The sequence below is a fragment of the Rhinopithecus roxellana genome, chromosome 13 (assembly GCF_007565055.1).
Source record: "Rhinopithecus roxellana isolate Shanxi Qingling chromosome 13, ASM756505v1, whole genome shotgun sequence".
NCBI lineage: Eukaryota > Metazoa > Chordata > Mammalia > Primates > Cercopithecidae > Rhinopithecus > Rhinopithecus roxellana.
In genome coordinates this window covers 119,216,645-119,241,370 of record NC_044561.1, presented here as the reverse complement: position 1 = coordinate 119,241,370, position 24,726 = coordinate 119,216,645, and the positions used below count along the sequence as shown (strand labels likewise).

Here is a 24,726-nt window from a genome sequence, read left to right as displayed (position 1 = left end):
TGAGTAGCTGGGATTACAGGCACCCGCCATCAAGCCCAGCTGATTTTTTGTATTTTTGGTAGAGACGGGGTTTCACCCTGTTGGCCAGGCTGGTCTTGAACTCCTGACCTCGTGATTCGCCCACCTCAGCCTCCCAAAGTGCTGGGATTACAGGCGTGAGCCACCGCGATTTTTTGTTTTGTTTTGTTCTGTGTGTGTGTGTGTGTGTGTGTGTGTGTGTGTGTCAGACTCTAAAGCCCCTGGAGTTTAGGAAATGGTGCATATGTAGTCGTAACGCATATTCTACCTTATGAGGAAACTGAGTTCCAGGTCTCGAATTCTACTGCTCCTTCGGGGATCGGGAGCCCAACTTTTAGAGCTAAGGAAATCCAGATCCCCTTAAACAAGCCAAAATTTGGCATTCTCTAGCCCGACCCCCTCCAGTATTCTTCAGAATGGTGCCATGACTTATTTAGTGTCCTACTACCGTAGTGTAAGGGCCTACTGACTGGTCTCTTGTCCTCAGTTCCCTTGAAGATGGCAGACTTAGAAAGCTGGGTGTTTACCAGGCCTTGGAGGACTAAGTTTACCAACTAGCAACATCAAATTAGTGTTGGTACTTATGCATCAAAAATGTTATTGGGCCGGGTGCGGTAGGTCATGCCTTTAATCCCAGCACTTTGGGAGGCTGAAGTAGGTGGACCGTCTGAGATGAGGAGTTCAAGACCAGGCAGACCAACATGGTGAAACCCCTTCTCTAAATACAAAAAATTAGCCAGGCGTGGTGGCACATGCTTGTAATCCCAACTACTTGGGAGGCTGAGGCAGGAGAATCGCTTGAACCCAGGAGGCGGAGGTTACAGTGAGCCGAGATTCTGCCATTGCACTCCAGCCTGGGCAACAAGCAACAAGAGCGAAACTCCATCTCATTAAAAAAAAAAAAAAAAGGTGCTTATGTAAACCTAGAGGGGAAATTTGGGATTAGAACAGCCCAACATGCTAATTTTTACAGAGGAAACTGAGATCAAAGAAATTGCCCACAGTTCTCCAGCAAGTTGCTGCCAGTCAGGTCTAAGATTCAGGTTTTTTCCCCGACACCCTCCAGTCTATTTGGCCTCTTCCCGCTAGAATATAAGGCAACCTGAAATCAACCTTGAAAGCTTGGTTGTAGGAAGGGGGCAAAGTAAGAGGCAGATTGCTAAATCCTTGAATGTGAGGCATCAGGTTCTATTTGGCTCCACAACCCCATTAGGTTGCTAATACTCAATTTTCCTTTTTTTTTTGTTTTTTGAGATAGAGTCTCACTCTGTCACCCAGGCTGGAGTGCAGTGGCATGATCTAGGCTCACTGCAACCTCTGCCTCCTGGGTTCAAGTGATTCTCCTGCCTCAGTCTCCCAAGTAGCTGGGATTATAGGTGGGCCACCGTGCCTGGCTAATTTTTGTATTTTTAGTAGAACAGGGTTTTCATCATGTTGGCCAGGCTGGTCTCGAACTCCTGACCTCAGATGATCCACCCACCTCGACATCCCAAAGTGCTGGGATTATGGGCATGAGCCACCATGCCCGGCCTCAATTTTCTTTAAAATTAATAAATCCATCCTAGAGCATCAACTTCCTATTGTAAAGTCGAGTCCTATTGCTATGCAATTCCTCTTCCTTCCCTGATCAAGCAGAACACATTTCTCTTGTTTACTTAATTTTATTAAAAACAACTTTAATATGAATAAAAAGTAACAAATATGATTCTTCATAAAGAGCAGCAACAGCCAAAGATCATCCTCATTCCCTTTGTCCCTGAAAACAGGACCTTTTACCAGACCGATTTTGTCTCACCCTATCCTGAGGCAGGGATTCATCTTTGCAGGGCAAATAAGATCTGATCTCAGGGGCTGGGGAAGGAAGAGGGTGACCCTGCAGCACGGAGATAACTTTGGCCTTGAACAACAACTGAGGCTCCCAAGGAATGCCAAAAGTAGGCTGAAAAGGGCAGATTGAAAGGACTGTCACACAGTGGAGTTCCTTTCCTCTCTACTGTAACAATATTCCTAGCCCTACCTAGGAAGACATTGGCTAAAATGCTGACCCCTAGCATGTCCTGCCTACTTTAAACTCTCACACTTCCAAGGAGAAGTGTTTGTGGTCCAATGCCTCAGCTAAAGTGCTTCAATAATGCATCACAGCTGTAGCGGGAGGGAATCCCTCCCCTTCTTCTTGCTTTCCCCAGAGGAAAGGGAGGCTGCCCACATCCTTAAAGTCTCCTGGCTGCTGAAGGAACTCAGACGGCTGAGAGGGGTCAGCCCAGATATCCACAATCTTGCGCAGGGTGGAGTAGCGTTCCTCCAGCTCTGGCCCCTCAGTCTGCATGAGCAGGTTTGCTAACTCCCTGCTTAGGTCCTGAATCATGTTGTTCCGTCCTTGCTTCTCAGGCTGGCCTGTGTTTGGGACCACGCCACGATCCTGGAGCTCCCCATTGGGCCCAAGGAGGTGCTGGTACTTCTTCTGCCACCGGCGGCACACCATGGCTTCACCAACCGGCTGCTGGCTGGTGTGCAGCAGAGCCAAAATGTGTCGGCATGGCAGGTGGTACCATTGTTGAAAGGAACAGCTGCAGCTACAGCCATCTTTGCTAACCTGGTGAGAGTCCTCTAGCAGCTGAACGTCCACTGAAGAGCCAGCCATGTCCACCAGGTGGGTGGAGTTCTGTACCACCTCCCACTCATTGTGGCACAGCTTGTAGGCTAGTTCAGAGCCACTCTGATGCAAGGTGTCCAGCATGCCAACCTGTGAGGGCGGCACCTGTGACTGCTGCTGCACCTGTACCTGCTGTGGGTCTGGCTTGGTCTCTTCTACAGGGAGGCTGGTAAGGCTCTCTCCACAGATTCCAAAAGCTTTCTTGGACTTCAGTGGCATGCTTGCTGGCCGAGCTCTCTTTAACTTGGGAGGAGCTGTGGGTAAGTTCTTCAAGCCTTTGGTATTAAAGAAGTCTATGTAATCCACAAAGCAGAGGATGCAGTCCAGCAGGGACTGCTGTTCCCGAAAGAGGCTTGACACCTTGCTGGTGACAATGTCTAGGCTGTCCATGTAGGTGTTACACGCAAGCAGGCCCTTCCTAACATGCATGTACCACAGCAGTTCACAGGTGAACCAGTGGGCCTGCAGGAAGTTGAAGAGATCCTCATCCAGTAGGGCCTGGGACATCTGGCAGAGATTTTTCAGGCTGGCTTCGGAAGTGACAAACACAGCCTCCCGCAGGGCTTCCTTCATGAGCCTTTTAAAGGATGGATTTGCTGAACTACGATGCAACTTCTTCTCCAAGAGTCGGGTTGTGTGGTAGATGGAAAGGAGGATGCGGGCAGCAGGAAAGATCTCCTGCAGGATAGCCCGGTGATGGAATGAAGGGTCCACAAAGACCACCTTGACCTTGGGCCAATCGGAGTTGAACTCTGTGAAGATGCTCAGCATCTTGGCCACAGAGGTGGCTGTCTCCGCCTTGAGCACAGCAAAGTGCACCACTCGACTTTCTCGTTCCTTGTTCTCCACCAAGAAAGCATAGAGGATGTGGCCCTGGGTGTTCTCCACCCGGTGTAGCAAGAGATTCTCTGGAAAGCGGATGAACAGGTCGCTCATCTTACTGCTCTGGAAGCTGAGTCGGTCCAGGTGTTGGCTGTCACCCACACTGAAGGAAGCCATGGAACCCTCATCTACCTTAAGAAAGTTTTTCATCACTTTTGCTATCTTGGCCAGGTCAGAAGGAGTGATGCCTTCCTGCTCTGGCTTTGAGGACACTTGTACCTTATCTAGGCAAAACGATGGCTCGACCAGGGACTTCTCGGCAGTGTCAAGGTCTTTTTTGCTTGTGGGCTGCACAGGCTGGAGTCTCTGCAGGCACATTGTCTTTTGAGATTTGCCAGTGGTGTCTCCTCCAGGACTAGCCACTTTAGAGTGACCATGTACGTGCTGTGTGTTTAGTTCACTGATAAATAGTCTATCTAGTCTCTCGTTGTACCTTAGGAGCAAGTACGCTGGGCACATGTCTGCCTCCTGGGTTCTCTTCCTGTTTGACTGGGTCCGAATGCAGACAAATTTCACCTGCACATACCTAGGGAAGGTAGAGGTGACAATGAGAATGTGCTGACCATCCCCCACCCCTTATAAAGATAAGACACCCCTTATAAAGATAAGACCCTGAAGGGGTCTGGGTACAGTGGCTCATGCGTATAACCCCAGCACTTTGGGAGGCCGAGGCGGGAGGATCACTTGAGCCCAGGTGTTTGAGACCAGCCTGGGCAACATGGTAAGACCCTGGCTCTACAAAAAATGTAAAAATCAGCCAGGTGTGGTGGTGTGTTCCTGTAGTCCCAGCTATTCAGGAGGCTGAGAAGGGAGGACTGCTTGAGCCTGGGAGGTCAAGCCTGCAGTAAGCCATGTTCATGCCACTGCACTCCAGCCCGGGCAACAGAGTGAGACCCTGTCTCAAAAAAACAAACAAATGGCTGGGCACGGTGGCTCACGCCTGTAATCCCAGCACTTTGGGAGGTCGAGATGGGCAGAGGTCAGGAGTTCAAGACCAGCCTGAACACCAACATGGAGAAACCCTGACTCTACTAAAAGCACAGAATTAGCCAGGCGTGGTGGTGCATGCCTGTAGTCCCAGCTACTCCGGAGGCTGAGGCAGAAGAATCGCTTGAACCTGGGAGGCGGAGGTTGTGGTGAGTCAAGATTGCGCCATTGCACTCCAGCCTGGGCAGCAAGAGCAAAATTCTGTCTTAAAACAAAAAAACAAACAAACAAAAAAAAAAACAAATAGAAAAAGCCCTGTAGGGTCAAGTATAGTGGTTCCCAACTGCAGTCCCAACTACTTGGGAGGCTGAGGCTGGAGGACTGCTTGAGTTCAGGAGTTTGAGGCTGCAGTTAACTCTGGTTTGTGCCACTGCACTCCAGCCTAAGCAACAGACCAAGAGTCTGTTTTTTTTTTTTTTTTTTAAAGTAAAGGATTTATATATTAATAGAATTAAGGAAGGCTAGGCATGGTGGCTCATGCCTGTAATCCCCACACTTTGGGAGGCCAAGGTGGGCAGGTCACAAGGTCAGGAGTTTGAGACCAGCCTGGCCAACATAGTGAAACCCCATCTCTGCTAAAAATACAAAAAATTAGCCAGGCGTGGTGGCAGCCACCTGTAATACCAGCTACTCAGGAGGCTGAGGCAAGAGAATCCCTTGAACCTGGGAGGCGGAGATTGCAGGGAGCCGAGATCATGCCACTGTACTCCAGCCGGGGCGACAGCCCAAGACTGTCTCAAAAACAAACAAACAAACAAACAAATAGAATTAAGGAAAGAAGGAAGGCTGGGCGCTGTAGCTTACGCCTGTAATCCCAGCATTTTGGGAGGCCAAGGTGGGAGGACTGCTTGAGAACAGCCTGGGTAACACAGCAAGAGACTGTCTCTAATTAAAAAAAAAATGTTGGCCAGGCATGGTGGCTCACGCCTGTAATCCTAGACTTTGAGAGGCCGAGGCAGGTAGATCACGAGGTCAGGAGATCAAGACCATCCTGGTTAACACAGTGAAACCCCATCTCTACTAAAAATACAAAAAATTAGCCGGGAGTGGTGGTGGGCTCCTATACTCCCAGCTACTTGGGAGGCTGAAGCAGGAGAATGGTGTGAACACGAGAGGCAGAGCTTGCAGTGAGCCGAGATTGCACCACAGCATTCCAGCCTGGGCGACAGAGTGAGACTCCGCCTCAAAAAAAGTTTTTTTAAATTAAAATCCCCCCAAATCAGGGCACGTGTTCTCAGGATCTCCTGAGGGTTGTGTCATGGGGAAAAAAACAATAACGACAACAAAATCCCCATGAACCAAGAAGAGATTTACATTAACTCTCCAGTCCCAAATTACTCAGCTCTTTCTTTAAGAGTCTCTCCAACTCCAGCTCCCTTCATATTCCTCTACTGCACATTCTCTCTTGGTTGCCATTTGTAGCTGCCAACCATTCACCCTGAGGCAGGACAAGAGGGCAAATAGATAAGCAGCAGCAGCAGAGTGCTCAGTTGGTTACTCCCATTTAAAACGTCCCATCATTTGTGTATTTTGGGAACTACTGCTGTCTCTTCCTTATCCAGATAGCAAAGATAAAACGAAGCTCCAAGGACATTGGACTAATCAGTGGTTCTCAATTGAACTTTTCAGGGCCTTTTTGGGCTAGAGAATGTTTGGCCCTCCTTTTGAAGAGGCAAGGTCACTGCTCATCTTTCTTTCTGAGACAAAGTCTCACTCTGTCACCCAGGCTGGAGTGCAGTGGTGTAATCTCAGCTCACTGCAACCTCCACCTCCATCTCGAGTAGCTGGGATGACAGGCGTGCAGCACTGCACCTGGCTAATTTTTGTATTTTCAGTAGAGTCAGAGTTTCACCATGTTGGCCAGGCTGGTCCCGAACCCCTGATCTCAAGTGATCCAGCCACCTCAGCCTCCCAAAGTGCTGAGATTACAGGCGTGAGCCACCGCGCTCGGCCTCTTTCTTTCTTTTTTGAGACAAGGTCTCACTGTTGCCCAGGCTGGTGTCGAACTTCTGGGCTTGAGCAATCCTCCCACCTTAGCCTCCCAAGTAGCTGGGATTACAGGCATGAGCCACTGCACCTAGCTTCTGCTCATGTTTCATTTAAAGAAAAATGTCCACATCCTAAAAAAATTTGATAACCACTGGGCTAGATGATATTTAGGGTCTTTTCTAGCTTTGTCATTCTAGGCTTAAAGTGATGATTCAAAAGACAGGGCCAGTTAAATTGAGTATCTGTTCTTTTCCTATCTCTATTCAACCAGTTTCAAGGCCCAAATCAGGTGCCACCATCTTAGAAAGCCTTTGTGGATGCCCCCAAGCCACAGTAATTGCTCCTGCCTCTGAATTCATAGCATTTATCTATATGGCTTAGCAGATTCTCTGGGTGGCTAATGGCTAAAGACGGGGGACACTGGAGGCTGACTGGATTTGAATGCTGGCTCTACTACTCATAAGCCGTTCAACCTTAGGCAAGTCAATCACCTCTCTGTATACAGTTTCCTCCTCATAAAATGAGATAATCTCATTACAGTTATTATTAAGATTAAATGAGCCATAGGCAAAATATTTAGTCCAAAGCCTGATTAGGCCTTTTGTTTATGCTGAATACAAGTTAGCTGTTATTATTACAGCTTTTATGCCTTATGACATTTTCTGAGTTTATCCAGTGCTTTTCCAATTGGATGAGGATGTCCTCAAGTGTCAGGACTATTATTCCTCAGGGTAGTCCAAGCCTCTAACACAATGCTGTGCCTTTAGCAGATGCCTTTTTTTTTTTTTTTTTTGAGATGGAATTTCACTCTTGTTGCCCAGGCTGGAGTGCAATGGCTCAATCTCGACTCACTGCAACCTACAACCTCCGCCTCCTGGGTTCAAGTGATTCTCCTGCCTCAGCCTCCCGAGTAGCTGGGATTACAGGCACGTGCCACCACGCCTGGCTAATTTTGTATTTTTAGTAGAGATGGGGTTTTACCATGTTGGCCAGGCTGGTCTTGAACTCCCAACCTCAGATGATCCACCCACCTCAGCCTCCCAAAGTGCTGGGATTACAGGTGTGAGCCACTGTGCCCGGCCCAGCAGATGCTTATGGATGATGTACTGGATGAATGGATCACGGACCACCAATGGGTGGGAGGGGTCACACTCCTGCCTCCTCAGGGAGTGCCCCAGTCCAAAGACCAGGGAAGGGGAAAAAAATCTCACCCCCTGGCCTGATGTGGCATAGCCTAGAAGCCCCACCTGTACTTTTCCAAATACTCTAATCCAGCTGGTCCAGTTTGCTCACCCTGTGGGGCAAGCTTGGGAAAACAGGATGTGTGAGTCTCACAGTAACAGGGTGGAGGGGCTTGGGGCTGAGAGTATCTGTACCTATTGCCTACACAGTGTGGGGGTGGTGCCACCTCTAGCTCTGGGCCAGGACGGGTTGGAGCAGTCCAGTAGTACAGTGAGGCCAGTGAGGGGTGACCACTGTGTGGTCTCCGCTTGTCTCTCCAGCCTTGTTTTCATCACCTTGTTTTTTGTGTCCTAGAAAGACAAAATCCCTACAACTTTGTGTGTTCACCATGCTCTGTCTCACCTTTGTGCATGTTTGTGCTTTTGTCTGGAATGGCCTTCCTACCTTCCCTCCTCGCAAAGCTTGCTCATCCTTAAGGACTATGTGCACCCATCATCTTTTCTAGGAAGCCTTCCTCAAGCCCTTAGTTGGGTACTACTCTTCTGCTCACTCGACATCTTAGCCTAACTCTAGCTCATCAAGTTATATTGGCTTTATGTGTACTTAGTGAACATTTGTTGAACTATTCCAAAGGAAGGTACTAGTGAGTGCCCACCACAAAGCTCCTTGTACCATTCCTGGCTCCATTTATGTCTGCCCCTCCCAGGGTGGGAACCTGGATATTCTTTTTGATTCTTCTTTCTCACCTACATCCAATAAGTTAACAAGTCTTTATGAGCTCCCCCCACCACTGCTACATGTATTGACGATTTATTATATAGCCAACTACATTAAGCCCCCCAATGTACATTATTTTATAGTAGGAAAAGGATTCTGTTATCATCTACATTTTACAGATGGGAAAACAAGCTTAAAGAGGTTCTCAAGGATGAGAATCTGGGATTTAATCCTCCAGCTAAGACCTGGGGACACGGGATTTGGACTGCTTGCTTGTCTGCAGTCTGACTAGTTAACCATTATGCTGCCTGTCTTCCTTCAAAATATTTGTCCTTTCTCTGAATTCCCACTTTTACCCCCCTCATCTTTACTCCCAACACATTGGATAGGTTCAAAACTTCCTTAAGGATCTCTAAACATACTGTGTTTTTTTATTTGTTTTGTTTTGTTTTTGTTTTTGTTTTGAGACAGAGATTCGTTCTGTTGCCCAGGCTGTAGTGGTGCGATCTTGACTCACTGCAACCTCCACCTCCTGGGTTCAAGCAATTCTTCTACCTCAGCCTCCCAAGTAGCTGGGATTATAGGTGCCTGCCACCATGCCTGGCTATTTTTTTCTTTTTTCTTTTTTTTAGTAGAGATGGGGTTTCACTCCTGTGTAATCTCTCCCCTGACTAGACTTTTAGAGTAGAGACTCTGTAGCCTTTTGAACAACTTGTACAGTATTTGGTACATAGAATTCAGTAAATGTTTGAAATTAAACAAATGACTTGTCCAAAGTTATACTCAGTAAGAGTAATAGTGCTAGGACTAGGAATCATGTCTTCTAAGAGAATTCTATCCCAGTGATCTTCCTATTATACTACTTATGTTATAGGAAGAACTTTTTATGCCTCATTCATTTGACATTCATAGAGCACCTATTATGTGCCAGACACTGGAAACACCAGTGGCTCCTTTACCTCTGTAGTTACAGTAGAAAACCACAAACATCTACAGAGTAAATTGGAAGGAAGCAAGACTGGCTGACCCCCTCCAGATCCTGGTTAAGTGCTGTTAGATATAAGCACTAAAAGATATTCAGGAAAGTATAAAACCTTGTCCCCATCTTGAAGGGAGTTTATGCCTTTACCAGGGAGACAATAAGTACAGATGAAAATAACTTGGCCGGGCGCGGTGGCTCAAGCCTGTAATCCCAGCACTTTGGGAGGCTGAGACGGGCGGATCACGAGGTCAGGAGATCAAGACCAGCCTGGCTAACATGGTGAAACCCCGTCTCTACTAAAAAAATACAAAAAACTAGCTGGGCGAGGTAGCGGGCGCCTGTAGTCTCAGCTACTTGGGAGGCTGAGGCAGGAGAATGGCATAAACCCGGGAGGCGGAGCTTGCAGTGAGCTGAGATCCGGCCACTGCACTCCAGCCTGGGCGACAGAGCGAGACTCTGTCTCAAAAAAAAAAAAAGAAAAAGAAAAAAAGAAAATAACTATAGTGCTCAATGAATTCTTGCAAAAGATTTCTGCACTTCAATACATGTTGTATCTCAATAAAAGATCAAGGGAAACAGAAAAAAAATAACTTCAACCTAGCACTCATTAAGTTTGGAATTCATGATGCAAACAACAGCTTGCATCATGACTTCCAATAGCTGGGCGCCGTGGCTCACACCTGTAATCCCAGCATTTTGGGAGGCCAAGGTAGGTGGACCACTTGAGGCCAAGAGTTCATGACCAGCCTGGCCAACATGGAGAAACTCCATCTCTACTAAAAAAACAAAAAATTAGCCGGGCATACTGATGCACACCTGTAATCCCAGCTACTCAGGTGGCTGAGACAGGAGAATCACTTGAACCCGGGAGGCAGAGGTTGCAGTGAGTCAAGATAGTGCCACTGCACTCCAGCTTGGGTGACAGAGTGAGACTGTCTCAAAAAAGTAAAAAAAAAAAAAAAAAAAATTCCACTTAGCTATGTGACCTTGGTTAAGACACTTCACTTCCTCTAAGCCTCCAATTTCTTATCCCTCTATATATGGAAATAACAATATGAATAATCAGTACCACTTAAAGTAAATTAATTTAAAAGGCTATAGCAGGAATTGTCGGTTGCCAACTCAACATCCTTTATCCCTTCTTTTCTATTTTCTTCAGTTGTCATTCCTCCCTCATATAGCTACTTGCTTCAGAGCTAGTCTAAGCCAATTATGGTAATTGTATTAGGAATGGGCATGGATATTGGGCCCAATTCGGGACAAAGAAACATGATAGGAAATCGGCAGGAAACCAAGGAAGGCTTTTTTTTTTTTTTTTTGAGATGGAGTCTCCCTCTGTCATCCAGGCTAGAGTGCACTGGAATGGTCTTGGCTCACTGCAACCTCCACCTCCCGGGTTCAAGCGATTCTCCTGCCTCAGCCTCCTGAGTAGCTAGAATTACAGGCATGTGCCACCACACCCGGCTAATTTTCATATTTTTAGTAGAGATGGCGTTTTACCATGTTGGTCAGGCTGGTCTTGAACTCCTGACCTCATGATCTGCCTGCCTCAGCCTCCCAAAGTGCTGGGATTATAGGCGTGAGCCACCACACTCAGCCTTTTTTTTTTTTTTTTTGAGACAGAGTCTTGCTCTGTTGCCCAGGCTGGAGTGCAGTGGCATGATCTCAACTCACTGCAACCTTCGCCTCCCGGGTTCCAGCAATTCTCCTGGCTTAGCCTCCCGAATAGCTGGGATTACAGGCGCCCGCCACCACGCCTGGCTAATTTTTGTAGTTTTAGTAGAGACGGGGTTTCACCGTGTTGGCCAGGCTGGTCTTGAACTCCTGACCTCGTGATCTGCCTGCCTCGGCCTCCCAAAGCGCTGGGAATTACAGGCGTGAGCCACCACGCCTGGCAAGGAAGGCTTTTTCTTCTGGATATCACTCCTGCATTTGTGCCACTAGGGGAGCTTTCCTAAGGACAAAGCTGAGACCTGAACATGGCAGAGTGGAAAAATGCAGAGTCCAGGTCACTGAGACAACGACCTTTGGAGGCCCACCTCTGGGCTTCTAAGTATCTGCAATAAGCCATTTTGAGTCACGGTTTTCAGCTAATTGCAGCCAAAAACATACCCAGAAACATTTCTTTTTTTTTTTTCTCTTTTGAGACAGAGTTTCGCTCTTATTGCCCAGTCTGGAGTGCAGTGGCATGATCTCGCCTCACTGCAACCCCTGCCTCGCAGATTCAAGTGATTCTCCTGTCTCAGTCTCCCGAGTAGCTGGGATTACAGGCGCCCAACCATCACGTCTGGCTAATTTTTTGTATTTTCAGTAGTGACAGGGTTTCAACATGTGGCCAGGCTGGTTTTGAACTCCAGGCCTCAAGCAATCCAACCATGTTGGCCTCCCAAAGTGCTAGGATTACAGGCATAAGCCACCACGCCCGGCCACCCAGAAACATTTCATAGGGAATAGTGATAAGATCTGGGTGGAACTTTACCTTTAAAAATAAGACTAAAATTATAAAGTTAATATTATATTTAGCAGGGCCTGGCGCAGCAGCTCATGCCTGTAATCCCAGCACTTTGGGAGGCCAAGGCGGGTGGATCACCTGAGGTCAGGAGTTCCAAGACTAGCCTGACCAAGATGGTGAAACCCTGTCTCTACAAAAATTAGCTGGGTGTGGTGGCTCGTGCCCGTAATCCCAGCCACTCAAGAGGCTGAGGCAGAAGAATTGCTTGCACCAGGAGGCGGAGGTTGCAGTGAGCCGAGATCGCACCACTTCACTCCAGCCTGGGTGACAAAACAAGACCCTGACTCAAAATATAATTATAATTATTATTATTATATTTAGCAAAAGTAGGTTATAATGGCAGCTATATGCCAATTCTCAGAATAATCAAAGAATGACTTAAAGCAACTATTCTTTTCCTAGTATAGTTTTCCCAAACACTAGGCCAGGTGCAGTGGTTCACGCCTGTAATCCCAACACTTTGGGAGACTGAGGCGGGTGGATCACCTGAAGTCTGGAGTTCAAGACCAGCCTGGCCAACATGGTGAAATCCCGTCTCTACTAAAAATACAAAAATTAGCCGGGTGCAGTGGCGCATGCCTGTAATCCCAGCTACTCAGGAGGCCGAGGTTGCAGTAAGCCAAGTTTGCGCCACTGCACTCCAGCCTGGACAAGAGAGCAAAACTCTGTCTTGAAAAAAAAAAAAATCATAAACACTATACTTCATTTCCTGTCTCACTTTTGCAACATACAAAGGATGGTTTTGCCAAAATATTCCTGAGCTTTACTAAGTTTCCCAAGGGTTTAATTTTTCCTAGGCAAATCCTCTACTTTTCAAGTTTTTGTCATCTCATCATCCTTATTGATTTCCCCTCTTCCTTTGTTAACTGGTATAAGGCTGAAAGTTTTCTATCATCACTTTCAGGGATTTTGCCTAGTCCTACAATTTTGGGGAGATATGCCCTTTCAGTCTGCAGTCAGTTTTATTTACATTTGTATTACCTTGATGCTTAATGTATCTCTTCGTCAGCCAGAAATTGACTACCAAACATGTTAACTGGACTGGGAGGGATAAGCAGAGGGATGGTTAAGTAGTGACTAATTTTATAAGTAGTTTGTTAGCAAGATTTTCGTGTGTGACTTTTACTTTTCTATATAGCCTTGTAACTGTGGATACATGGATAATGAAAACTCGAATAACAAAGGTCCTGCCAAAGGTGCGGTAGGATAAACTGAGACAATGCCTGTAAAGTTCCTAGCAGAGAAGGAATGAGCTCCAACAAAGTGTTTACGAATGGTGGCTGTTAACCTGAATAGCAATGGAGAGAGACAGCCAAGTACTTTAATCCCTCAAATGGCATAACAAAAAGAAAAACAACCGTCATAAAAATATGAGAGGGGAGGCCGGGCGACTCCTGGCCGGGCGCGGTGGCTCAAGCCTGTAATCCCAGCACTTTGGGAGGCTGAGACGGGCGGATCACGAGGTCAGGAGATCGAGACCATCCTGGCTAACACAGTGAAACCCCGTCTCTACTAAAAAATACAAAAAATTAGCCGGGCGTGGTGGCGGGCGCCTGTAGTCCCAGCTACTCGGGAGGCTGAGGCAGGAGAATGGCGTAAACCCGGGAAGCGGAGCTTGCAGTGAGCTGAGATCCGGCCACTGCACTCCAGCCTGGGCGACAGAGCGAGACTCCGTCTCAAAAAAAAAAAAAAAATATGAGAGGGGAAACTGGGCATAAAGTCACAGACTCTTCCCAGTTGATAGCGATGTTTCAAGAAAAATGAAAGTGGAGGCCACAGTTCAGATGTACTCCAAGGCCAACTGCCCACAGCCACATAGCCAGAATTTAAGATATCCTGATTCCCTGAAATGCTAGCTCTGATCAATCATAAACAGAACACAAAGCTTTACATCCTGGTCAGCATGATTCAGTAAAATTAAAGGAATCAGCTATAGACAAAACAGTTTGAATAGCTCTACTGGCTGTAAACAGAATGTTAATGTATAACAACCAATCACAAAAAAGGTCAAAATACTTCCTTCCTTAGGCTAATATTAGCACTGCCCTTACTACAGTGACTGGAGTGTCTTACGAATCTCCAACTGTTCTTTTGTGTGCATAATAAAAACTTTTCTGGCCGGGTGCGGTGGCTCATGCCTGTAATCCCAGAACTTTGAGAGGCTGAGGTGGGTGGATCACTTGAGGTCAGGAGTTCGAGACCAGCCTGGCCAACATGGTGAAACCCTGTCTCTACTAAAACTACAAAAATTAGCCGGGCATGGTGGCGGGCACCTGTAATCCCAGCTGCTCAGAAGGCTGAGGCAGGAGAATCGCTGGAACCCAGGAGGTGGAGATTGCAGTGAGCTGAGATAGCGCCACTGCACTCCAGCCTGGGCAACAAGAGCGAGACTCCATCTCAAAGAAAAAAAAAAAAATTCTAACCTGATCTGATTTTATTTTTTTGACATGCACTTTTGGTCATTTAGTGATAATTCCCAGAGCACATATCTTTGACTCTTTTTCAAATAACTACCGCTTTCTATTATATACTATAGTTACAGCTTCAGCAAACATTTACTGAGCACTGTTTTAGCTGCTACATGCATTTTCCTTTCCTTTTCTTCTTTTTTTGAGAGACAGGGTCTCTGTTGCTCAGGAGTGCAGTGGTGCAAACATGGCTCACTGTAGCTTCAAACTTCTGGGCTCAAGTGATCCTCCGACTTCTGCTTCCTGAGTAGCTGGGACCACAAGAGCATGCCACCACGACCAGTTAATTTATTTTTTGTAGAAATGGGGTCTCGCCATGTTGCCCAGGCTGGTCTTGAACTTCTGGGCTCAAGCAATCCTCCCACCTTGGTCTCCCAAGTGCTGGGATTACAGGCATGAGCCACTGCCCCTAGCTTGAATTTTCTTAATCATCGCCACACCCTTCTCATTTTGTAAAGGATGAAACTGTGTAAGTTTTGCCCAAGGTCAAGGGCAAAGGGGGTCTCTTTTACTCCAGAGCTCTAACCGTTAGGCCAGCTTTTCTAGAAAAAGAATTCGCAATGACCTTTACATCTGCCATAGCCACCCATATAATATTTGCACTATTATTTTCAATTTTTTTTTTTTGAGATGGGAGTCTTACTCTGTCACCCAGACTGGAGTGCTGTGGTGTGATCTCAGCTCACTGCAACCTCTGCCAGGTTCAAGTGATCCTCCTACCTCAGCCCCGAGTAGCTGGGATTACAGCTGCCGATCACCACACCCGGCTAATCTGTGTATTTTTAGTAGAGATGGTTTCACCATGTTGGCCAGGCTGGTCTTGAACTCCTGGGCTCAAGCAATCCTCCCACTTTGGCCTCCCAAGTGCTGAGATTACAGGCATGAGCCACTGCCCCCTAGCCTGAATTTTTTTTTTTTTGAGACGAAGTCTCACTCTGTCGCCCAGGCTGAAGTGCAATGGCGCGATCTTGGCTCACTGCAACCTCTGCCTCCCAGGTTCCAGCGATTCTCCTGCCTCAGCCTCCCCTCCTGAGTAGCTGGGATTACACGTGCCCGCCACCACGCCCGGCTAATTTTTGTCTTTTTAGTAGAGACGGTGTTTCACCATATTGACCATGGCTGGTCTCAAACTCCTGACCTCAGGTGATCTGCCTGCCTTGGCCTCCCAAAGTGCTGGGATTACAAGCGTGAGCCACCATGCCCGGCCCTGAATTTTCCTAATCATCGCCACACCCTTCTCATTTTGTAAAGGATGAAACTATATCAAGAGGTTAAGTTTTGCCCAAGGTCAAGGGCAAAGGCAGTCTCTTTTACTCCAGCGCTCTTCCTTTTAACCATTAGGCCAGCTTTTCCAGATAAAGAATTGCCAATCACCTTTACATCTGCCATAGCCACCCATATAATATTTGCACTATTCTTTTTTTTTGAAATGGAGTCTCACTCTGTCACTCAGGCTGGAGTGTAGTGGTGTGATCTTGGCTCACTGCAAGCTCTGCCTCCCGGGTTCACGCCATTCTCCTGCCTCAGCCTCCCGAGTAGCTGGGACTATAGGTGCCCGCCACCACGCCTGGATAATTTTTTTTTTTGAGACAGAGTTTTGCTCTTGTTGCCTAGGCTGGAGTGCAATGGTGTGATCTCAGCTCACTGCAACCTCTGCCTCCCGGGTTCAAGTGATTCTCCTGCCTCAGCCTCCCAAGTAGCTGGGATTGCAGGTGTACGCCACCACGCCCGGCTATTTTTTGTATTTTTAGTAGAGATGGGGTTTTGCCATATTGGCCAGGCTGGTCTTGAACTCCTGACCTCAGGTGATCTATCCACTTTGGCCTCCCAAAGTGCTGGGATTATAGGTGTGAGCCACCGTGCCCGGCTACATGCCCGGCTAATTATTTTGTATTTTTAGTAGAGATGGGGTTTCTCTGTGTTAGCCAGGATGGTCTCGATCTCCTGACCTTGTGATCCGCCTGCCTCAGCCTCCCAAAGTGCTGGTATTACAGGCATGAGCAACCGCACCCGGTCCTGTACTATTTTCAAAAAGTTTTTTGAGATGGAGTCTCACTCTGTCACCCAGGCTGGAGTGCAATGGCATGATCTCAGCTCACTGCAACCTCCGCCTCTCAGGTTCAAGGGATCCTCCTGTCTTAGCCCCTTGAGTAGCTGGGATTATAGATGCCCACCACGGCACCTGGCTAATTTTATGTATTTTTAGTAGAGATGGTTTCACCATGTCGGGCAGGCTGGTCTCCAACTCCCGACTTCAAGTGATTCACCCGCCTCAGCCTCCCAAAGTGCTGGGATTACAGGTGTGAGCCACCACATCCAGCTGCAAATGGTTTTCTTTAAATTAGGCCACTTGCTTTACTTTGCTTATCAAGGAATTTTATGTCTACATATTCACATAAGTATTAATATCATCTCACCTGACCATCCAGTAATATGTGTATTTGGCTGCAGAAACATGTACTAAATTACCTCCTAAAAACATTTTCCCCGGCCGGGCGCGGTGGCTCAAGCCTGTAATCCCAGCACTTTGGGAGGCCGAGACGGGCGGATCACGAGGTCAGGAGATCGAGACCATCCTGGTGAACACGGTGAAACCCCGTCTCTACTAAAAATACAAAAACTAGCCGGGCGAGGTGACGGGCGCCTGTAGTCCCAGCTACTCGGGAGGCTGAGGCAGGAGAATGGCGTAAACCCGGGAGGCAGAGCTTGCAGTGAGCTGAGATCTGGCCACTTCACTCCAGTCCGGGCGACAGAGCGAGACTCCGCCTCAAAAAAAAAAAAAAAAAAAAAAAAAAAAAAACATTTTCCCCACCAACCCTCCAGTCCTTCAAGACATCCATGTATTACTTAAAAAGCCCAAGACAGTGAGCTCTGCACAGAGCCAGTGTGCAATAAATGATCCAAGAATGTCCTTTATAACATCACAACCAGCAGTCAACTTGTTTCTGCGAAAGACCTGTGCTGCTCATGAATTCACTGCCTCCTAAGCTATCTCAGTCCACTATTGTCCTCAGGGGTGGGGGACAATTTACCCATCTTTGTACTCTAGCTCATCTTTGTACTCCTGGCCCATGGTAAACACTTAGCCTCTTACTACAAGTTTGTTGAGGGAAAAACGGACAAGTGACATTAGAAAACTATTAGAGTCCCGTGGCTAAGTACAACAATTAAGAGCTCTGTCAGTAGATAGGCTGGGTCTAATCTTCATTTCTTTTTGTTGTTGTTTTGAGACAGTCTCGCTCTGCTGCTCAGGCTGGAGTGCAGTGATACCATCTCAGCTCACTGCAGCCTCCTCTTCCTGGGTTAAAGCGATTCTCCTGCCTCAGCCTCCTGAGTAGCTGGGATTACAGACGCGCACCACCACGCCTGGCTAATTTTTTAATTTTTAGTAGAGACAGGGTTTCAGCATGTTGGCTTGGCTGCTCTCGAACTCCTGACCTCCAGTGATCTGTCCACCCTGGCCTCCCACAGTGCTGGGATTACAGACATGAGCCACTGCGCCCGACCCTAAACTATTTGTCTCTTTAATGTTTGACTTCTCCTGGCTCTGTCTCCCCATCTGTAAAATAATACAATATTTATGGACTAGTTTCTGTCTACAAGGCACTGCTGTCAGCACTTTACTTCTATTAACTAATTTAACGGGAATAGCAAAATTTGCCTCTGACAAGGTTATTCAGAGAACCGGGTCAGAATGTGCTTTGTAAAGTATCTGCAAAATATCAGGGCTTGCTCAGTTTTTTCTGAGCAAGAGCCTGCATTGGTTCAGGGTGTCAAGCAGCACCCCCACCCTGTTCCTGACAACCGGAATAAGTGTCACCATCACCCCTCCACACGGCATCCTGGGTTTGTCCTCTGGAGCTCTACTACAACCTTCAGGAAATTATTTCTGTGATTATAGATTAGTATTTGTCTCCACAAGAGCAGAGATTCAATTTATATTTTTCAACAACGTATCTCCAGACACTAGCATGCAGTAACTTTTTAGTCAACAATTGCAATAAATAAATAAATAAATAAAAATAAAGGAAATAAACGGAAGTCAAATCAAACTGCCCACACAGTGGGATAATATCCAAGATATATTGATAAGTGAGAAGAGCCAGGTCCAGCAGGTACAGAAGGCTATGTCTAAATAGTACGCTGCCACTGTGTTAAAACAACAAAAAGATGCATATGCATATACAAGACATGTTTGTTCAGCCTCAGTATCTCTCAGGAAGGTAACGCTGATTGTGTCTATATAATGCAGTGGGCCAGGCACAGTGACTCATGCCTGTAATCCTAGCACTTTGGGAGGCCAAGGAGGGAGGATCGCTTGAGCCTAGGAGTTCAGTATCAGTTTGGGCAACATAGTGAGACCTCGTCTCTACAAAAATAAAAATAAATAAATAAATAGGCTGGGCATGGCAGCTCACAGCTGTAATCCCAGCCCTTTGGAAGGCTGAGACAGGTGTATCACTTGAGGTCAGGAGTTCCACACCAGCCTAGCCAACATGGCAAAACCTACTAAAAATACAACAAAACTCTACTAAAAATACAACAATTAGCCAGGCGTGGTGGTGCATGTCTGTAGTCCCAGCTCCTTGGGAAGCTGAGGCAGGAGAATCACTTGAACCCGGGAGGCAGAGGTTGCAGAGAGCCAAGATTGCACCACTGCACTCCAGCCTGGGTGACAGAGCAAGACTCCATCTCAAATAAGTAAGTAAGTAAACAAATAAATAAATAAATATGGATAAAAAAGATAATGCAGGCTGGGCACAGTGGCTCACACCTATAATCCCAACACTTTGGGAGGCCGAGGTGGGTGGATCACGAGGTCAGGAGATCGAGACCATCCTGGCAAACATGGTGAAACCCTGTCTCTACTAAAAATACAAAAATTAGCTGGGTGTGGGGTGTGTGCATGTAATCTCGTGAGGCTGACACAGGAGAATTGCTTGAACCAGGGAGTCAAAGGTTGCAGTGAGCCGAGATCACGCCACTGCACTCCAGACTGGCGACAGAGTGAAACTCCATCTCAAAAAAAAAAAAAAAAAAAAAAAAAGCTAACACAGTGGAAATGACCCTTTTAGTCCCTTCTGTTCTGTACTGTTTGAAAAAATTTCTTAATTATGTTAACCACTCAAAAACAAAAACACTTTTTATTTATTTATTTTGAGACAGAGTCTTGCTGTGTCACCCAGGCTGGAGAGCAGTGGCATGATCTCGACTCACTGCAACCTCTGCCTCTTGGGTTCAAGTGACTGAATTATCCCTGGCCCCAAAACACTTTTAAAATTGTTCACCTTTAAAAACAAAAATAGGTCCAGCATGGTGGCTCACATCTGTAATCCCAGCACTTTGGGAGGCTGAGGCAGGAGGACAGCTTGAGGCTAGGAGTTCAAGACCAGCCTGGGCAACATAGCAAGACCCTGTCTCAACACAAAAAATAAAAAAATTAAAAAAAAAATTAGCCTGGCATGGGGGTGCATGCCTATAGTCCTAGCTACTTAGGAGGCTGAGGTGGTATGATTACTTGAGGCCAGAATTTCAAGGTTACAGTGAACTATGATCTTCCCACTGTACTCTATCCTGGGCAACAGAGCGAGACCTTGTGTTCTAAAACAAACAAAACAAACCCCAACCCACCAACCTGCTTATCAACCTTCCAATTTCCTTTCCTGCTGCTCCAGCATAAATCCTTCCTTCTAACTAAGCAGGTCTCCTCATGGCTTTTGTATGTGCGTGCAAACATACATTACTGCTTTTTTTTTTTTTTTCTGAGACAGGATCTTACTCTGTTGTTGCCCAGGCTAGAATGTAGTGTGCAGTGGTGCGATCATAGCTCACTGCAACCTCCGACTCCTGGGATCAAGTAATCCTCCTGCCTCAGACTCCAGGGTAGCCGGTACTACAGGCACGCACCACTATACCTGGCTACTTTTTGTATTTTTTGTAGAGATGGGGTTTTGGCATGTTACCCAGGCTGGTCTAGAACTCCTGGCCTCAAGCTATCTGCCTGCCTCAGCCTACCAAAGTGCTGGAATTATAGGTGTGAGCCGCCACGAGTGGACCCTAATTTTAAAATTTTTTTGTGGAGATGGGGATCTCATTTTGTTGCCCAGGCTAGTCTTGAACTCTTGATTTCAAGCAATCTCCCCGTCTCAGCTTCCCAAAGTATTAGGATTACAAGTGTGAGCCACTGTGCCCAGCCCATCACTGTTTTCTAATTGAAGTACATCATGTTTACATCTGCACTGACTCACACCATTTTTCCCTCCAGAATATTAATCTTTTTGTGGCAGGCAGAATGGTACCTTGAAGATGTCCTTGTCCTAATCTTAGAATCTGTGAATATGTTAGGTTACATGGCAAAGGAGAATTAAGGTTGCAGATAGAATTAAGGTTGCTATCAGCTGACTTGAAAATAGGGAAATTATCTGGGATTATCTGGGTGGGCCCAATATAATCATGAAGATCCTTAAAAGTGGAAAAGGGCCAGGCGCGGTGGCTCACGCCTATAATCCCAGCACTTTGGGAGGCCGAGGCAGGTGGATCACCTGAGGTCGGGAGTTCAAGACCAGCCTGACCAACATGGAGAAACCCCGTGTCTACTAAAAATACAAAATTAGCCAGGGTGGTGGCGCATGCCTGTAATCCTAGCTACTCGGGAGGCTGAGGCGGGAGAATCACTTGAACCCGGGAGGCGGAGGTTGCGGTGAGCCGAGATCGCACCATTGCACTCCAGCCTGGGCAAAAAGAGCAAAACTCTGTCTCAACAACAACAACAAAAGAAAAGGTGGAAAAGGGAGGCAGAATAGGGAGTCAGAGACGTGATAACAGAAGTAAGGTCAGAGTGATGTGATAACAACCTGCTATTGCTGGCTTTGAAGATGGAGGAAGGGGGCCATGACCCAAGGTGTGCTGGGCAGCCTCTAGGAGGTGGAAAAGGAAAGAAAATGGATTCTTTTTTTTTTTTTTCCTTGAGACAGAGTCTCTCTCTATTGCCCAGGCTGGAGTGCAATGGCGTGATTTTGGCTCACTGCAACCTCCGCCTCCCGCGTTCAAGCAGTTCTCCTGCCTCAGCCTCCCAAGTAGCTGGGATTACAGGCATGCGCCTCCTCGCCTGGCTAATTTTTTGTATTTTTAGTAGAAATGGGGTTTCACCATGTTGGCCAGGCTGGTCTTGAACTGCTGACCTCAAGTGATCTGTCCACCTTGGCCTCCTGTGCTGGGATTACAGGCATCAGTCACTGCACCCAGCAGTGGGAAATGGATTCTTCCCCAGGGACTCCAGAAAGAAATACAGCCCTGCAGATATCTTGATTTAGCTAGGTAAGACCTGTGTCTGACTTCTAACCTAAATAACTCTGAGATAATAAATTTGTGTTGCTTTGCACCACTAAACTTGTGGTAATTCACTAGAATGGCAAACAGAAAACCGATACACCTGACAGCTCTCCATCTTTGGGGGCCCAGCTCAAGCCTCCCTTTCACGCTTACGTCTCTAGCTCGCAGTGATTTTTCTCTTTTGAGTTCTTGCAGCACCTATTTCCCTGAATCACATGGTTAGTACTTGCTAACTCACTCATTCAATAATGATTTAATGCCTGCTATGGGCCACACCTTGTGCTAGACACTGGATATGGTCTTCCTGAAGGGTGTTTAGGGGCAACTGGGATTTTTTTTTTTTTTTTTTTTTTTTTTTTTTGTATTCTTCTCATTGCTTAGCAAGGTCTTACCTATAAAGGACAAGGTCCAAACACTTCACAATGGTCACTAAAGACCCTTAGACTGCAAATAACTTAATCTCCTGCCAAACATGTCATCCCTCACTGTTACTCTAACATGCCACCTTCTTTCATGTATCTTTGTCTTTGCTCCTGCAGGTCCTTCTGCACAGCAACTTCTGGTCAAATGCCTCCATGCTACTCAGTAATTAACCACAGATCTACTCTAGCACTCTACATTCATTCATAGCTCAGGGAAACCATCAATTCTAGTGTGAAGACTCCCCACCTCCCAGGCATTTGTCATTTCTTTCTCTGCACATTTCTTCTTTCTTTCTTTTTTTTTTTTTGCACATTCCTTTTAAAGCATTTATCACGTGCCAGTTTGCTTGAGTTCAAGTTTATCCTAGTTCTCTGGGGATAGTCTAAACACTTATTCATCTTTATGTCATCTATACCCAGCATAACACTGGACTTCAGAATAATGGAAAGAATATAGCCTGGCTCTCTAATTGAGGAGCTTTGGTTGAGTATCTCAATCCAAGTCTCAGACTCCGATATGCTTTAACTCTGAGTTAGCCCGCATGCTCCGAGTTAAAATTTGAACTGATATTCAATTTTTTTTAATGGACAAATCCACATAAAGTGTGGATTTCTGATAACTCTTGCCCCAAATTCTGGCAACACTAGATCTTTATTTTCATATGGCAGCCATCAGCTGGAGCTGATTAGATGGCATCTGCTCTCCATTTTGCCCATTTCACACTTCTGTTGTCCCTAGCACAAAGACCTGGTGTTGGTTGCTATTTCATCATTCTTTTTCTTTTTTTTTTTTTTTTGAGAAGGAGTCTCGCTCTGTCGCCCAGGCTGGAGTGCAGTGGCCGGATCTCAGCTCACTGCAAGCTCCGCCTCCCGGGTTCACGCCATTCTCCTGCCTCAGCCTCCGGAGTAGCTGGGACTACAGGCGCCCGCCACCGCGCCCGGCTAGTTTTTTGTATTTTTAGTAGAGACGGGGTTTCACCGTGTTAGCCAGGATGGTCTCGATCTCCTGACTTCGTGATCTGCCCGTCTCGGCCTCCCAAAGTGCTGGGATTACAGGCTTGAGCCACCGTGCCCGGCCTCATTCTTTTTCTTAAAGTAAAATTCGAAGTTAAAACTTTATTACACTGGGCTGTTTCACCTAAGCCCTGAAGGCATTTGAGTTTTCAACTCCTGTCTTAACTTATAAGCCTGACTTCTCATCTGTCAAATGGGAAAAAATAACATTTACCTATAATTCTGAAAAAAAGCCCTGCAGGGTAAAGCATGCATAGAGAACACTGCCCGGCACATGGAAAGTGTTTGAAAAACGGTTGATATAAAGAGCTCAAAAACCATTTACAAAATGAATAGGCCAGGCGCAGTGGCTCATGCCTGTTAATCCTAACACTTTGATATACGGAAAGATCCGCTTGAGTCCAGGAGTCTGGGAACAGCCTGGCCAACATAACAAGACCTAGTCTTTACAAAAATAAAAAATAATTAGCCAGGCATGGTGGCTCCAAGTAGCCACCATGCCTGGCTACTTGGGAGGCTGGCTACTTGGGAGACTGAGGTGGGAGGATCGCTTGAGCCCTGCAGTTGAAGGCTCAGTGAGCTGATTGTGCCACTGCACTCCAGCCTGGGGGACAGAGTGAGACCCTGTTTCAACAAATATATATGAACTAAAAATTGAATGAATGAATGAACGAACATTCAAATGACCACATGACTGTTTCGTAAAGAGGAGACTGATGAAGGAAATTATCGCCAAGGTGTTTTTATCCGTTTATGAAAGCCATACTTTGTATTTGGGTTGCGGCAGCTGCTCAAAACAATGGCAGAAACTGCAGTTATAAATTCCAGAAAAGCCTATGGTTGGAGTGAAAGTGAAGTGGGTGGTCAAAAACCGACGGCCGTGGAGGCTTAGCTCTCTTCACAAGGTACACAACAGGTGCTCAATGAGTGCCTGTTGAATGAATGGCCACGCAGCCCAAAGCGTGCCTATGCATCCCCTCCTCCTCCAGGCAGCCCTCCGGAGTTCCGGCCTCCTCCCCACCCTCCTGCCCCGCCCCGCCCCGCCCCGCCCGCCCTTACAGGATGTCCTCGCGGATGGAGGTGCCATGGTTGAGGTTGTGGAAGCGGACGGAGACGCAGTCCCTGAGAATGAAGGAGCACCTGTTCTCCCTTTTGTAGGCGCTGAAGCACTCCTTGAAGTCCTCATAGGTCTTGAAGCAGCTGCCCAGCTCCATAGCCGCCCCCATAACCCACACCAGGGGCGGTCCCAGCCCGGGACCCAAGATCACACCAGGGATCAAAGGTCACACTATGAGGGTTTATAGGCTGGCGTGGGCCCAGAATGCCTTAAGGGTCCGCCCCAAGTGGGTGGCCTATTCTGGAAGTCAGGAGGAGCCCTATGCCAGACCCGGTTACAAGAGGAAGGGGGTGTATTTGCTATCTGACAGGGGAAATGACACTCAGTCCATATTATCCAGTCCCGAGGTTCCGCCCCCTCAGAGACATATCCAGTCACACACAGGATTCGCAGATTGGCATTCATTGTCTCCAATTGCTAGAGAAAAAGGGCCACAGCCACCAGCGGACTG

The 24,726-nt window shown here is 46.9% G+C and overlaps 1 protein-coding gene across 1 annotated transcript; it reads right to left on the bottom strand.

The window, feature by feature from the left end:
• Positions 1–1,664: 1,664 nt before the first annotated feature.
• Positions 1,665–24,611, bottom strand: ZSWIM3 (zinc finger SWIM-type containing 3). Its single transcript, XM_010384202.2, has 2 exons — positions 24,218–24,611; positions 1,665–4,079 (listed from the first exon to the last, which is right to left on the bottom strand). Exons 1-2 carry the CDS (start codon positions 24,382–24,384, stop codon positions 2,144–2,146), a joined length of 2,103 nt encoding a protein of 700 aa, XP_010382504.1. The 5' UTR covers positions 24,385–24,611; the 3' UTR covers positions 1,665–2,143.
• Between the last annotated feature and the right edge of the window lie 115 nt (positions 24,612–24,726).

Excerpts from the sequence above, each read along its gene's own strand:
- ZSWIM3 (XM_010384202.2), bottom strand. The coding sequence starts at position 24,384 with ATGGGGGCGGCTATGGAGCTGGGCAGCTGCTTCAAGACCTATGAGGAC. Across the intron at positions 4,080-24,217 it reads TCCATCCGCGAGGACATCCT|GTATGTGCAGGTGAAATTTG; the intron begins GTAAGGGCGGGC and ends TACCTTCCCTAG.